The sequence below is a fragment of the Telopea speciosissima genome, chromosome 3 (assembly GCF_018873765.1).
Source record: "Telopea speciosissima isolate NSW1024214 ecotype Mountain lineage chromosome 3, Tspe_v1, whole genome shotgun sequence".
In the NCBI taxonomy this organism is placed as follows: Eukaryota; Viridiplantae; Streptophyta; class Magnoliopsida; order Proteales; family Proteaceae; genus Telopea; species Telopea speciosissima.
Window position 1 is genome coordinate 27151521 of NC_057918.1, and position 17010 is coordinate 27168530.

Consider the following 17010-nt stretch of genomic DNA (forward strand, 5'->3'; position numbering starts at 1 on the left):
TAGTTTTTACCGGCCAGAATTTTCCTATGTTGAAACCGTTGACAAATGCAATCCCTTTACTCCAGCCACTGAATGATAAATATGTGTCTTTAACTTCATTTAAGGTGTCAATAGAGAAGTTCCCTTCATAAAATCCTGGTTCTTTAGAGGTCATCTCTGCAAAAAATAAAGAGATAGGCGATCTAATCATTATCAACATCTTTTCCTTACAATTTTTATTATTCTTTCAATTTGGTTGTAAGTTGGACTCATAAATGAGCTATCAGCTAAAAACCCAGACATCATCATCATTATTCACACCCACTAAAGAGCCTTAGCAATAGCAAGCCAGTTTAAAGACTGATGATATCCACCACCATAATTTGCTAAATGCCAGGTGAATCTCAGACAACCTACTGAATGGAATGAGAAGTAGTAACTTGCTTTTTCTTAATATTATTTTTGAAAGATGTTTTTCCACCAAGGATTCCAATTCATGATGATTGACTGCCTTTATAAGAAATACTATCTAGAAAGCAATTTTTGGCACAGCTCAGTATCCCTTATGTTGAAGGCATCATTAAGCCAAACAATCCTTGAAACCTACCTAACTTACCACCAAAACGAAGGGGGGGGGACTTTGAGAAAACTAGGTGTTGATGTATACATTTGCGCTGCCCTTCCCTAACAGTTCGAGCTTTTAGGTGAAACGGTAGCGAACATGGTATCAGAGCAAAGAAGTCAAGTATTCGACTCCTGGGAAGTGCATCAGAAGAGTTTTCCCGACATTTCTTCTCCTTGGGTGCCATGTGAAGGAAATGCCGCGTGAGTTCCACATGCAAGGACCATGGGATCTTGGTCTACATGTGCGGGAGAGTTTTGATGTATACATTTACACTGCCCTTCCCTAACAGTTCGAGCTTTTAGGTGAAACGGTAGCGAACACTAGGGAAAACTGAAAACAGTTAAAAACGATCACAAGTCCATATGTACCCGCAGAAACAAACCCCAAAACCAGCCCAGCAAGGTTGTGGGAATAGACTGCTGTGAGAGGCAGCCTGGTCTGAGGATGTGGCAAGTTTTTGTTGGTTCGATGGAGCATCACCTAAGGCAGCCCAAGCCCAGAGAGAAGAATGAAGAAGATAAGAGACCAAGAAAGAAATTTTTTTTTTTTTTAAAAATTACTGTTCACGTGAACAGTGATTTGGGGGCTTATATGGACAGCTTTGTTCCTATTTTTGTTTAGCTATGTTAGTTTAACTTGTTTCTATTTTCTAGTTTGGTTGTAATAGGAGATTAGATAGTTTCTAAATTCAGTTTTAGCAAGTTAGTACTAGTATCTAATTTCAGATTTAGTAAGTAGGCTTAGCTTTTACTTAGAAGTCTCAATTTTCTTAAGTTTCTATTTCAGTCCTTTGTTTCCTTTTAGTTAGATTTCGTTTCTATTTTCATTTAGTTTCTTTTTTTGAGACTTCCTATTTTGTGAAGCTTAGGCAAAGCTATAAATAGGCCCCACCAGTTGTACTTGAATTCAGACTTGATTAATGGAATTTCTATTGCTTGCTTGCAAGTGTTTGGTCTGAGAAAACTTGTGTTCAACAGCTGAAATAGCTGTGGGTGAGAGACCCAAGGCTGAGATGGCCTACCCCCTACATCTATCTATACCCCCTTCTTCTTCTTCTTGTCCTTTTCTATGTTCTTCTTTCATATGTAAACAGGATAAAAAAAAGGCAATAAAAGTTTCAATTATTCAATTTGTTCATCTTTATTGTGTTGATCCTGGCTGTAACGATCTCCCGATGGTTCCCCTGGTTTGAGGTCGGCTTCTGCATTAGGGGGGGAGGTAGTGGGGAGGATTAACGAAAGAACATAACTCTGATGTTCTTAGGAAAAAGATGTGTTCCTTTTTCCGTATGTATAAACATCTTGAAGTTTTTTATTTTTTCACAATCACGTGGAGATTCTTATCACAAAAAGCAAGAAGCAGAAATAGTATACAAATGAAAGAAGAAATAGTATGTGTCTAAAAGTAAACTAACCAGTTTAGCTCCCAAAAAAATGTTATGCTAACGTCTGGTTCAAGTTGTCCAGGCTTACATTCTATATACTTTCATTTTTTAAAGTCTGAGTTGTGAACATACTGTAGTGATGTTTTAATTTCTTCCGGAGAGCTTTAGAGGTTCTTTGATCCCCCACTTGTACAATGGGATTGACTTCCAGAAGCTTATTCAGATTGTGTAGAGGAATAGGAAACATCTTCCATCCATAAAGAATATTTCCGCCTAGAAAAACAGAAGACAAAATCCCCTGTAAAGAAAACAGAAAACCAACCATTTGAAGCGAATAAGTAGTAGACTCAAATCAACTCAATTTAAACCTTATCCCAACCACTTGGAGTGAAGGAATCACTTCATAATATTAGAACATTGACAATGTAAACTGAACAAAAGGACAAAAATGTATTTTTTGAGTTGAACCCAAAATTTTACCAAGTGAAAGGAGTAATCAATCTGGTTTTGTCATATGCTCTTGCAACTCTAAGAAGCATACATATATTTTTTTCAAATGATGGCTATAGATCGAACTTGCAAAATTCTTCCAAAATGGATTCTTTTCATTGAACATGTAAAGTTCCAACCAACACGTAAAGGAAATATTGTGTATAAGGTCAATGAGGAATGCTTTCTAGCTCCAACCAAAGCTGCAAAAGAAGAATTCACCCAAAAAAAAAAGCTGCAAAAGATTTGAAGAGGCGAAAAAACGAAGAAGGTCAAGAAACCAGTTGACAAGTCAAACAACTTCCACCAGCTTCACTACTGTTTTCATCCAATAAAATAACTGGTTCTTAATAAGTTGATTCTCAAAGAGATCAAAACAGTAGACCTTGAAATACATTCAAGTTCAGTAATATGTGAAAAGGCCAATCCAACGTCCAAGACATGGATGAATCTCACATATCCTAAAAAGATCAACAGAACAAAAATTCTTTCATCCCACGGATGATGCAGCATGGTGTCCCCAAGATTTTTAGTTTAAGATGGTCTTCAATGCTTAGAAGATGACTAGTTACTTTAACCTAGAGGAAATAATGTAGACAGCAGTGCCACCAAGATTCAAGTTAATGAGCAATAGTTCAAAGTAAAAACTCCTTGCTTTTGATGCCATTACAGTAAACACTTCGATCACCCATTCATTGAGCCCAAGATCACATATTCACATGAACTGAATGTGAATAAAGCAAGCTATGGACTATATACTAACTGGCTCTGGTGGAATTTTCAACTCTTCGGGCTTAAAGGGGAAAAAGCTTGAAACTTCATAGTTATTAATAGCTTGTGAGCTGTGAAGTAGGTGTACATGTGGAGGTATTTATAGGGATTCCTTCATGGTTGGAGCCCCTTGGAGAGGATGATGTTTTCTAAAAAGAAGTGGCATAGGGAGTAGGTTAACATTGGTCATAGACATTCGCTCCATTCTGGAGTAATGATGGTTTTGGATCTTTTTCTCCTCAATTTTTATTTTTAATTTCTTTACTATTAAAGCAATTTTGTGCCATCACCATTTTAATTCTATTACGATTTAATAAATCTGTTCATTAGTTACAAAATTATTTAAATAAAAAAAAGATTAAAAAAAAGTTGCCTACATTAGGTCATCAATTTCACGATCCATTTTCTGAAAGTCATTTCGAACAGTCAGTTTGTCAAGTTCATTCTAGGAACACAAAAAGTGCTTAAATCACTTTCAGGATTTCTGAGCATGGAAAGTAGTCCATATAAAGTCAAATACATCCAGTATAAAACAATATTATGAATCTTTGCTGAAAATTGGCCCTTAAAGATTTCAGATTGCTTGGATTAGGCCCTTCATTAGTTCTCAAATTTCTGAACTGTGTCAATTGTCAACAATATCCATTGTTCTGTCATAGAGATCCTTTACAAGTGGACAGCTCCTTCAAAATGGATGCAATAAGTTGTTGGTAACAGCACAAAGCAAAAGGTTAAGGAGTCTTAATTTCTTACTGTGAATATCAGCATCAATATCTCATCCCATAATCTTGCGGCCAGTGTATAAAAAAATTCCATATGAATTTCAGCTGTTGGAACCAGTTACAGTTTTAACTTTTTCCAGAATTGCATTAACTATGACCAAATTACTTACGAAATTTATCTAGTAGAAAGAAATATTTTGTCAAAAAAATGGATGAAGTTTATTAACATTACACATTTAAGACAGCTAAAAGAACAGTGGCACAGGAATTTTACCTTCTGATCATATAAATATGGTCCATAGTTCACCCGCCCCATGTTTTCAACCTAGTAACATAATAAATAAAAAAAGCACATAAAAGAAGCTCCTTTCATAAATGTAGAACTACAGTCAATATAAAATTATGTAATTTTATTGCAGATGTCCATGAATTTCATCTTGAGATTTATTGATGTAATTCATTCTGATTTCCAAATACAACTCAATGCAATTACAAATTTTCTAGTATTTTTAATCTCTAACCATGTTGTATTGAACTTATCAGCAAACGTAAAGAACTAAAACGGAATTGCAAAGGACCCAGGCACACCTACCATCGATATATGGAGCACACCTCTATTTTTGTATTTTTTTTTTTTGGGGGGGGGGGGGCTGGGTGGGTCACATCTGCTTAAAAATCTGATCGAGTGATTCTCCAAGATGGGCCAATTTGTCTTCAAAATTTAAGAATCATCCACCAGCTGAATGTGAATTAATTTAACATCACGTATGGGAGAAAAAAATGTCCAGAATCCTGACCGCAAGCTTCAATCTGCAATCCCTTTTTCTGCAATCAATCTTTCACTCCATAGCAGTGCTGATTTAAGAAGAATGGACCCTAATTTCTCATCATCTTCATTCAACTAGGGCCAGATATTGATAGAAAGCAGCATAGTGTGCTGCACCCCTTCAACAAGGAACTCTTGAGATTTTCAAAACCAAGAATCGATTATAGAGGATGTTTATAGAGTATGCTCTGATACCATGTAATCAGATTAGAGATCAAATGTACCAGAAATGAGAACCAGAGAAGATGAGAGGAGAGAAGAGAGATGGGAGACCGTAAGAATGGAGAGAGCTGAGCGATGGGTAAGAATTATCTACCGGCAGCAACCAACAATATATATTTATATAATCTTAGATTACAACCCAAAAAGAAGACAAACCCTAACTTACTAACATAGCTATCTCACTGATCCTATTCACACTAGGATACCACAAATAGTTAAAAGAAAGCAACCACAGCGTGAGGAAGAGAGAAACACTTATACTCCCATGGTATGGAGGTCCATGGACACCCATAGACCTCCAACCAACATACATATATACTCTTAACAGTTGTCACGGTAACAAGGCAATCCAAGGAGTTGGTGGAGGGAAAAAAACACTAACGTGAAACCAACAAGGCACCTAGGCGACCAAGGAGTGTTGACGCTTAGGCGACGCCTTGACAACTATGTATTATACACAATACAGATAATTTGGCCCATTCATTTACCTGCCTCACCCATTTACCCATCTTAACTGACCCTCATTTGGAGAGTAATGGTAAAGATTTAATACCATTTAGGCTAGGCGGGTAGGGTAAAGGTAAAGGATTTATACCATTTATCTAAACAGAGAGGGTAAGGGTATGGACATTATCCAATCCTGCTTGGGAAGACTATTTAGTATTTACCAATTGGTTCCCCAAGAAAACTGAAACTCCTTTTTTGATCTTTGTGTATGTGTAACTTTAAAGGTCTTTTTTTTAATCTTTTCATTTTCTTGCAGTGATTCAAAGCATTCTAGGGCCTTGGGGATATCTTTAGAAGTTTTTTGAAGGATAAGTTTGAACCTTAAGAGATACTACCTATCTAATATCAACTCTAGAGTTCTCAAAGTGACTGTGAGTTGTTTCCTGCTCATAGAACACAACCCCCCCCCCCCCCATTGAGCCCTTTTTTTCATCAACAACAACAAACTCAACTCAACTCAACCTTGTCCGAACTAAATGGGGTCGGCTACATGGATCCTTTTCTTCCAATCAGCTCTATTCAAAGCCATACTAGTTGCTAGTCCCAAGCTATGCATGTCTTTCCTCACCACTTCTCCTATAGCAATTTAAAGGCCTCCGTTCCATATGCCCATGCCACCTCAAACGACTTCCACACAATATATAGGAGCTACTCCTAAATTAGCTCTAATGTGTTCATTCCTTATTTTATCCTTTCTAGTTTTACCACTCATCCATCTCAATAGCTACACTAAGTTTGTTTATATGTTGGTTTTTCATTGCCCAACATTCAGCTCCATACATCATTGCTGGTCGTATAACTATCCTATAAAATTTTCCTTCGAGTTTTAGGAATACGTTGGATCACACAACACACCAGACACACCCCTCCACTTCATCCACCCAATTCGAATTCCTTGTGCAATATCGTCCTCTATGTTTTTTTTTTTTTTATCAACAGAATTAAAAAAAAAATCAAATGAAAAGATCTGAAGCCCCAAGCCCTCAAGATGAGCTTAAGCAGTTGGAATTCTCCAAAAAAAAGGGTGTACCCAGTGCACAAGGCTCCGACCACGGCGGGGTCTAGGGAGGGTCATAATGTATGCAGCCTTACCCCTGCTTTCACAGAGAGGCTGTTTCCAGACACGAACCCGTGACTACTTGGTCACAACGGAGCAACCATATCGTTGCACCAAGGCCCGCCCCTCTAGTTGGAATTCTCCAAAAAACCACAAATGTTACATAGGGCTTCAAAAGGGTGAGAATCCACATTGCTGGGCACTGGCAGTGTCTGTTACCAAATTACTTTGTCTATACAATAGTTGAAACATAAGCAACTCAATGATTATGATAGCATATGCAGAAGCAGAACAGCGCCACTAGCATAGTTCTATAATATTCCCCCAAAGAGGGAAGAACCATGTACCTCAATGTTGACAGTCCCTGGAGGTTTGAATGTTCAGTTGAAAGTTCACTACTAAATTTACTACAGACTAGGTATAGACAGTTATCATATTAAAAAAGGTGCCGTAGTTATGTTATCAATAGATAATAACCATGAGGCTAGATATTTGAGCATGCAAATAGTAATAGTTATTCATGATCTTCGGATAGATTAGTTGACGTAATTCCTGATTAAACAATATAAAATTAATAAAATAATAATTCAGTCAAAACCATAAGTAAACCGGGTGCAGATAGAAAAGTCTGAAGGTAGCGTACCAAAACAAATAAGCTGATATTAGAAGCACATTCAATATAGGGAAGGCCAAGTGCTCTATTCGACCATCTTTCAATTGTACCAACATATTTTGGACTTTTTTCATCATTGTTGGATTGGCATGAAACAAACACTTGGGCTCTGTCATGTACCTGCAAGTAGTATTACTGAAAGATGTCAAGTTCCAGCTGATCATTGTAAACACTGAACTGGTAGGGGTAAGAAGGTGAATATTATTGCTAAGTGCTAACTAAATTAGTTACAGATGAATATAAGGGTGGTTGAAGTGTTGTGCTTGAACAATCATGCATCTTATCATCTATTAGCAGAACATCAACATACTGACCTCTCAGTTGTATCATATAGACATGCATAACAAACTATGAAAACAGAAAAACAAGGGACTGGACATGATAAACCCAAAAAAACCACCACACTGAAGCATCCTTGCAATCGTGTGAAAGTTTTTGCCAAGAGTATAATATTGAATACTACCATTTGCGAAAACTTTGTTAAGATCCATGTGGAGTTCCAATACATGAACCACATGACTGCAATATGAATATATGATTGATGCATAAGAACAAAATAATAACAAATCAAGGTTTTGACAGCTTTTTCCATGTCAAGGAGTGCGCTGATATGCATTCTCAATATGGTAACATCTTGAAAATAGAAAGCCTTTACGATCTCTCTCACCCATCCAATATGAAAGCAAAACATAAGGAAGATTAATAACTAACTTTTGACCCAAAAAAAATATATTACAATCAAACCAAAGTTCAAAAATTTGCTCATAGCTCTTGGAATTCCAAGGTCATTTGCTGGTTTTGCAGCTAAGTATAATGAATCTCCAAAGTTATGGTTTTTAATATGATATGAAAGAAAACTGAAGAAATAGGAGAGAATGGAGATGAAATAGGAATCTAGAGGAATTCGGGAAGATAGAGAAGAAAAGAAAGTATAACGAGAAAAATAAAAGGTTAAAAGTTTATGATGATTTTTCCCAGCCAAGCAGATCCCAATATTTCATTAACATTCTGGCTAAAATTTTGGTTTGAAATAGGTCTTGACCTGATGCAAAACCAAGAACTGAAACCTTGATAAAACCCAAGTTCTTTTTCCATATAAATAAAATGAGGAATATTACTGATGGATAGACAGAAGGGTTGTTCACCACATAATACATATAAGGTGAAGTTTTGTATTTCTAAAATCCGTTCATGCCAGATGGTATGGTAGAACTGTTAGAGTTCATGTAATAAGGGTATTTAGGGTACTTTGATATTATCTTGTATTGTTTTCTTCCCTTTTCCCCTTTAGCCTACCTTATGTTAGTATTAGGGTATTTCTATAATTGCCTGTATTATAAGCAAGTAAATGAATATAGAGGAGAGAGATCGATTCTCTCCCCAAGGTATTACCACATATTCTCTTCTCCTTCTTCTCCTACCTCTCATCCTCTCCTCTCCTCTTCTCTTCTTTTGCTCTCTTCCATTACTTTAAACTTAACTTTGGTGAATGTCACTTTTAAATATGCACGAAACAATATAATCTCTCAAGAATGGTAGCAAGTCCAAAACCATAGTCAAGTTTGGGCTGCACTCAGTCCATCAGCTAACCAAGGATTGGCCCTCATTCAATAATTTTAGGGAAAGTATAGAGTTAGACTAGGGCAGCACTTGCTAGCTGAGTCAAGCATCCTCTTGGACAATATTTAAAAAGGAGCAGCCCCGGCCTTATTCAGGCCTCAGTACAATGGAAGACACTAAATACATCTCAAAAGACGAGAAATCATGCAATTAAATCACATAACAGTGGTATTAACAGAGGTAAAATGTATACCTTTGCTATGGAAAGAAGGCTTCCATTTTCTTTCACTGGATATTCAGCTACATACATCAAAAATCCAAACATCTGGACACAGATTTGACATTAACATTTAGCAAAATATTTCAGCAAGATACTTGAACTTGAGAAGTCAAAAATTCTCCTAAAGAACTGTCAAATTCACATGTTCACCTGACCAACTGATTCCATCGGAAGTGGATTTTTGGATTTGATCATGTGAGAAGCATCAAGTACATCAAACAGAGATGCAACCTTCTGCATTTTGATGTGCCCATATCCCCTCCTTCCATTATTTGAAGGAATTGGTGGAAGAGATACTGAACTATATCTCTGTATGACCCTCCGTAGAGCTGAAAGCAGTAACAAATTCATAAATAACTTATTTTGTTGTAAGCACACAGTCACTCTCGAGCTTTTAAAAAAAATTCAGATGTAAAATAAGCCATATACTAGCAGTAATGGCCCACAGGATGAAATAATCCCACTGTAAGAGAAAATAGTGGAGTACATTGGAAGATTCTTGTTTGCACCAGTGTTCGTAGACAGCGCTATAAACATGGAATTATTGGATGGACACAACTCGTTCTGCCATGTGGAAATTCAGACTCTTGCATATGTGGAAATGGTGCGGATTGACCATGTATCAAATTCCAGACCCAAATTCAACTATCCTTCCATGTATGTCTTGAAGTTTTCAAATGCTTAGTGTTGAATTGTATGATGTTTACCGTGGGCGTATACTTGGTATTCTATTATGTAATTTTCCCTTTCTTTATTTCCCTTTTTCCCCTATCTAATAACTCTAAATATTAGAGTTAATTAGAGTAGGAGTAGCTGTGTAATTTCACTGCTAAGTGACTCTTTACAAATAGAAGCTTGACTGATCTCATTGATCATTCAAGCACTTCAGCTCTATTACTCTTCTTCTCAGATTCTAACATGGTATCAGAGCTGAAACTAATCTAGAGACTAGAACAAACATCTCCATTGTTTCTCTCCTTCTCTAACAGCCCCTTCTTCACCTGTGAACCTTTTATCTTCTCCTTCTTCTCCTTCTTCTTCTCTTCTCCTTGGTCTTAAATCTGTATAAAGGACAGCACGTATGAGGTAGACATTGATCTTGTGTTGTCCTTCCTTTACCTCAATCAGAATACGTCTTAAAGACAGTCCATTGGAGATTGAGAAGAGCTGCTGCCTTTATTTCTGCGTTTTTGGAGCCTTCATCCATAGAAGATCGAGCCAACTATTGGAGTTCGAGTCTTTTCTCTTGAAGATCCACACCAGCATACCTCGGACAGCAGTGTATTGATCATCTCCATAAAAAATTTTCAGATTCAGCCCAAAAAAAGCAGAAAAGTTTATCTCAGCATTTAGGGTTTTTCAAAACCCTAACACCCTAATCGATTTAGGGTTTCCCTTTTCTGTTCAAGCTGATTTTTTTAGGGTAGTTTCTCTCATATTAGGAAAGTACTCGATCCAAATTTGAGCCTTTTCTATCGGGTATTTTTGGAGTTACTGCTGGTGCACTTCTCAGCCCTTCTACACTGCTACCAGGGTGCTCAACAGGTGTTTGATGAATTGCGTCTTATAGTTCTCCTTCTCCAATTGATTTAAATTTTTTAGGACTATTTCCATCCTAGCTCAGTTCATTGAAGATTTCTTGGGTTACTGCTGCTACATTTCTTAGCCCTTCTCCTACACTGCTGCATCTTCAACATGACTGGCTCAGGGACTGTTTCAGATGTTACTTCAGCATACTCCGATGGACAGCCTAGGAGTGATTATCTCCCTTATGCTGCTGCCCTTAAGCTTGACAGTACCAACTATTTGATGTGGTCTAGATCCATGTACTTGACTATTGCAGGCCCAGACCTTACTGGACACATCACTGACACCACTGTTAAACCAGCTGAAGAAGGTCCTACCAAGAAAAGATGGATTGCAAATGACTCTAATGTGATGTCTTTCTTACTCAACTCGATGCAATCTGATATTTCTAGTGGGTATTTGTTACTAGATACTGCAGCCTAGATCTGTGCAGGTGCAAAGGAGATATATGGTCTGGTTGGGAATGATGCCCAGATGTATGAACTCCATAAGAAGGTTCATGACACCACCCAGAAGGAACTATCTCTCTCCCAGTACCGGGCAGCCCTCCAAAGCTTATGGCAGAAACTTGATTATTATTTCAACTACCAGCCTACCAATGCTGCAGATATTGCTGCATATCGCAAGCAAGTGGACAAGATTCGAGTGCATGATTTCCTTGCTGGTTTGAATGTCGAGTACGATCAGATTCGGGTTCAGATTTTGAGCAGAGTTCCTTTTCCTTCTTTGGAGCAGTCCTATGCATTGGTCCTCACAGAGGAGAGTCGCCGAGCTGCTATGTTGCACGCTCCTACCATTGACCGATCAGCCCTCCAAGTTGGGGCCAGCTTTACTCCCACTACAGAGATTTCAGCTCATTTGGGTGCTTCTTCGAAAGAGGCTGTGCGATGTGAGCATTGCAACAAACCATTTCACACAAAGGCTACTTGTTGGAAGCTCCATGGGAAGCCAACTGACTTTGAAGCCAAACGTGCAGCCAAGGGTAAACCCAAGACCAAGGCTCATCACACAGAGACAGTTGACACTTCACCTCCTACTGATGTGGGTCTTTCCCCAGAAGAGCTACAGGCCTTCCGTCGCATGTTAAGGGCTTCATCTGCTTCTGCTGCATCCTCCACTGCCAATGCACCAACAACTTCAGGTTCCCATTTTGCCCAGTCAGGTATTCCTTTCAGTGGTCATTGTGCATCTGTAAAATCCGCAACAAATTTGAATTTTTGGAACTTGTGTGATTTCAGGTTCCAGTCCTGTGTCGATGCTTGCTTCAATGTTATGGGCTGCATCGGTCGAGGTACTAGACCAACCATCTGACACACCTATGGAGGATTCCGGGGAGGAGTCTTCTCAACCTGCCCTTCTAGAGTCAGAGAACCCTGGTGGGGTCCCGCATCTGAGCTACCTGTGTCAGATATGCTACCTGGAGGGGATGCAGAGCCTATCCCTTAACTAACTTATTGTAAGTATGAACTTATTTGTGTATTCGTATGCCGATTATATGACCAATTAGACTTTTAGGGGTATTCTGGTCATTTTATCCTTGTGGGACCCACATCCCCAGTGGAGGTTCCAATTCCAAGTAATTACCCGTACCCAATTTACCCATGATGTCATGTGACATCATTCTATAATTACATTAAGGTAATAAGTACAAAATTCTGGTTAAAAACAATTTTAAAAATTAGTTTTAAAAGCTGATTTTACATTAAAAGACCAAACATGCCTTAAGTAACTTAACCACTATAAATAGAAACCAGCTTCACTATTCATTAGTGTAAGAAGTTAGAAATCAGTTTTAGAAATATTTAAGACTCAAATTACTATCCTACCCCTTAGTGCTTAAGTAATATATATACATAACCCCTTTTACTATTTCTACTTCTCAATCCTACCTAGACATAAGGAGAATCGAAACTTCAGTCTTAAGAGGATTTTGGGGAGAAAATAGAGAAGGGAAGAAAGGAAAGGAGAACCAGACTTGGGAAGCATCGAATTGGGTCTTAGTTGAAGCTGGAAATCCTCATTTGAGAAGTTTGGAGCTGAAATTGAAGGCTGCACTTCCAATCCTTGCTGCTACATATCTAGGTAAGCCTTGATTCTTGCAGTCCCCATCTCTTCTTGCCTATTTCTTCCCTTATTTTCCCCAAGATTGCAACCTATATGTTGCTGCCATTAAAGCCTGCTGACTTAAGCTTATACCATAGGAAATTCACTTACACAACCTGAAATTAGGTAAATTTTATTCTGTTATACCTGAAATTTCAGGGCTGTTTCTCTACTTAATCTAATTTCAGGTTCCATGAACCAATTTATAAGCCCTAAATCATTAATTTGAGAAGTAATTAACCTAAATCCCTAATTTTAGTATTAAATCTGAAATTCAACAAATTAGTGAAATGACCCACCTTAATTATTATCTGAAACTAGAAATTGGGACTGTGCATGTTAAGATCTGCCCATTTAAAGTAAAACCCCCAATTCTGCCCCTTGAACCGGACAGCCGGTTCAGCCGGTTCAGCCATTTGTGACCAAAATACCCCTGATGCCTTTGACTGATCTCTGGCTATACTCTAACCTCCAAACATTGCTGATTTTCTGTTGATAGGGACTGTTTCTAGTCTATTCTTGCTGGTTTGTCTGTTTTGCTGGGCTATTTTGGAGAGTAATTATTGAGACCTTACCTACAGAGACAGGTAAGGGAATTCTGACCTTAAATCTTTGGAGTGTTTATCATTTTAATTTGTTTTGTTCTGATTGCCATGTCATACATCATCAAAATTATCCTATTCATATAGTTTATTAGCTTTTATTTATTGCATTAGAATCTGCATATGATTTAGGTTGCATTGGCATCTTGCATTTGCATTGATATCTACTCGTTACTGATGACTATTATTGGAAAAGTATTGTTCTATTAAATTCAGTTATACATACATGTGTTATCATGCATAGATTGCACTGGGCTAGGCTGTTTTATCATAACCCAGTACTACGCCCCTTACCAACAAGGGGTAAGGTGTTGGACAACCCGTGGTACAGCCGAAGGGTATGCCGGGGTACCATTCACTGTCCCATGTTAGCGTGTGTACTCCGCTGTGGGAACAAACAGTAGGGTTGGTCATTGAGGGTCTGTTGGGTTAGCTGCCTGGTGATATGCTTTCCTGGCGGGTCCTCACCGTGGTAGAATGGTTTCGCTCGGGTGACCGATGTCGGAACTGCCTGGTGTCATGTTTTCCGGTTGGTCATTGAGTGCATTGGGTTAGTGCCTTGTGTCATGCTTTCTGGCAGGTTCTCTTCGAGGTTAGCATCTACTACAGTAGTACTTATACCACATGTGACTTAGTATTCATGTTAGGACATGCTACTTAGGACATTCATCATAATTGATGCGATATGTTTGCATGCATTCCCTTATTGGGCTCAGTTGAGAGCTCACCCCTCGTGATCACTCTATTTTTTTACAGATGAAACTTCTATCGCTGCTGTTTATGCTCCTTTGGGGACTCCTACTGTTCAGGATTCTCCTATTGATCGCGGAGTTGGTCCTTATGTTCTGGTGGAGCACGATGCTTCGTGCTCCTGCGACGACTGCTCATTCTCCTGATCTCCCAGACTGATCAGGCTCCTCCCTTCCTTTTGTTTATATTACTTTTTGTAGTACTTATGTACATAACCTTTTTGGCTTAGTTAGTGTTGCACCTTCTGTGAACTAACTGTGTAACCCTGATGTAAAAGCATATTCATATATATATATAAATACAACTGTTACCACTAGTTTCCTTTAATTACTGTCTTATTTCATATTAAATTGCTTCCGCTGCTCTTAATTTAATTATATTGTGACTGAAACTGCGAATAGAGAACTGCATGGTGATCTTGGTTGGATGTCAGGGACATCCTGGCACACTTGGCCCTTATGAACCGGGCCGGGGTGTGACATTTAAGTGGTATCAAAGCATGCCACGCTCTTTTTCTATTCGCAGTCAAATTCATGATTGGCAGCTCTTGAACTCATTGACCTGAAGGTGAGTTCAACTTAAGATTAAATAAAAACCTCAACTAAAAGCTACCAAGTAAAAACAAATGGAAAAAAAAATTGACTGTAGACCGTGATATAAAGATAAAACTTCTATTATATAGATCCGAGTTTATACAAAAATTTCAGCGCATAGGCTGATCTGGTTACATCAGGTTGATATAGGTTAAGTTGAGGACCGTAGTCCTTACAAAGTGTAAAAGAAAATTACATATAAGTTAACACCTAGTCTAGATAGTAACATCGGATAGTCACTGTGGTTGTGGGCCTTGTCCCGAGAAGTGTGACCTCCACTCTGACAGCTGGTTCTCCACTGCACTCATCCTTCCACCCAACCCAGAAAAACCATATTTCATGGTCCTCTCCATGCTCTCTAATCTGCTGAACAGCTGTGCCCATGTGGTACCATCACCTGTGTACTCTGGAGCAGCTGAAGAAGAAGAGGCACCTGGATGCCCAATGATGCTGCAGGCTGAGACACTGGTGGGCGATCAATAGGCTGTGGCACTGGGACCTCGCCCTCGGGCTGCAGCCATTATAGATCAAGCTGCAATAAAAAAAAAAAAAAAAAAAAAAAAAAAAATTTAGTTAGGAAGGTCATAAGCATTTTATCAAACACTTGCTGAGCACAAGCTGTACACAGTGAATGTTGCATATAGATCTTGAGGAAATGGAAGCAAAAGAGTGAAATCAGCAATAACATAGCACATTGTGACAAAATGAGCTAAGAAAAGTGGATGTGCTAGAAGAGAACAAGAAATTTCTGTTTTGGTTGAAGAACAAAAAAAATATAGGAAGAGATGCTTATTTAGATCTAAAATGAAGTAAGAGAAAGAGAAGGAATGAGGATTTGATCACTTACATTTGATTTGGGGGGTGAAATCTTGTGTTAGGATCCCTTCTTTAGTCGTGAATGCTCTTAGGAACCCTCTTTGGGGTGTTAGACACTTAGAAAAGAGAAAGGGAGAAGTAAGAGCCGAATGGGTTTCAAATAGAAAAGATGCAGGTTTTTACACTTTTAAGAGAAATTGGTCACTGCCGAGTGAACCGGATGATCGATTCAACTCGGTAGTAAATCCGATTGCCCTTTTTGCTAGTAAATCCAATTCATCCCTTTTGCCTTCTAAAATGGTTTGAAAAAAATTATAAAAATATACTTAGATAAATAATGAATTGTACCCTATAATATATTAAAATAAAATAATTATATCTTTATAATATAATAATAATAAATAATAAAAAATATATATATACATTAAAAAAAAAAAGTTATTATTTAAAATTATTTAAAAATGATATAAAATTCTTAAAACTATGTTTGTGTAATATAAGGCTTGTATATTTATAAATTGGGTGTAAAAATCATACTTTTATGCTTTAAATGCTGTGTTATATGATTTTAAACTTATTAAATGGCTATGAAGTGAGTGTTTATTTATTGTTTCATTATAATCTAATATATTTTAATATGTAGCATGATTTGTGAGTTTTCTTTATAGGAGTTCGATTTTTGGTTTAACATATAACACCAACTCGAGATGAGTTATGTGTTAAGGCCAATTGAGGAGTACAATTACAACCCCGAGAACATTGATGAACTCAATCGAGCGCTTGAGTTGCTTGTTAATGACCGGGTATATCTACGGTTTGTCTTATGGAATGACAGCAAATCATTGTGGGCCAGAGATTTTTACATCATCGATCGGAGGATGGATTACCTTCGGGCCCACATTTCTCGCATAGAATCTATCCTCCACAGATGGGCAGATATACTTCAAGGCCTCCCTTGAATTCTGTGGAGTACGATAAGGCTTATCTTGCCTTTATTACTACTTTCTCTATTTTGTGCATATATGTATATCAAACTGCTGCATGTGCTGATAGTTTGATGTTTATTTTCTTTCTCAGCTGATCATTATGGATCCTCGGCCTCCTGTTACATATCAGAGGCATAACACCAGAGGCCGTGCACAGGCAGCCTCATCCTCCAATCCTACCCATAATGATCCTCCAGCTGGGGGTACACAAGCAAATCATCATCCTCCTCCCCCCGATATGCCTGCTCACGACACAGCTAGCCTTATAAGGGCTATAATGGAAGGGCAGCAACAGCAAATGCATCAGATGATTACCGATATGGGTAATCAATTCCAAGCAGCCATCAGGAGTATCCAAACTTCACAAGCAGCCCCGGCAACTCCTGCAGCCCCTGCTGTCCCTCCCCCTCCTGCTCCACAACAGGACACTGAAGGCCGCATGATGGAACGGTTCCTCAAGATGCAGCCTTTAACTTTT

The 17010-nt window shown here is 38.2% G+C and overlaps 1 protein-coding gene across 2 annotated transcripts in view; it reads right to left on the reverse strand.

Moving 5' to 3' along the window:
- Positions 1-17010, reverse strand: part of LOC122654446 (beta-galactosidase 17) — a 72292-nt gene that overhangs the window by 7842 nt on the left and 47440 nt on the right. For both annotated transcript variants that reach the window (XM_043848533.1, XM_043848532.1), the window contains 6 exons: positions 9246-9424; positions 9069-9140; positions 7226-7375; positions 4245-4295; positions 2121-2286; positions 11-156 (listed from right to left, as the gene is read on the reverse strand). In XM_043848533.1, the coding sequence (XP_043704468.1) occupies positions 11-156; positions 2121-2286; positions 4245-4295; positions 7226-7375; positions 9069-9140; positions 9246-9424 (764 nt within the window). The remainder of the gene's footprint in view (positions 1-10; positions 157-2120; positions 2287-4244; positions 4296-7225; positions 7376-9068; positions 9141-9245; positions 9425-17010) is intronic.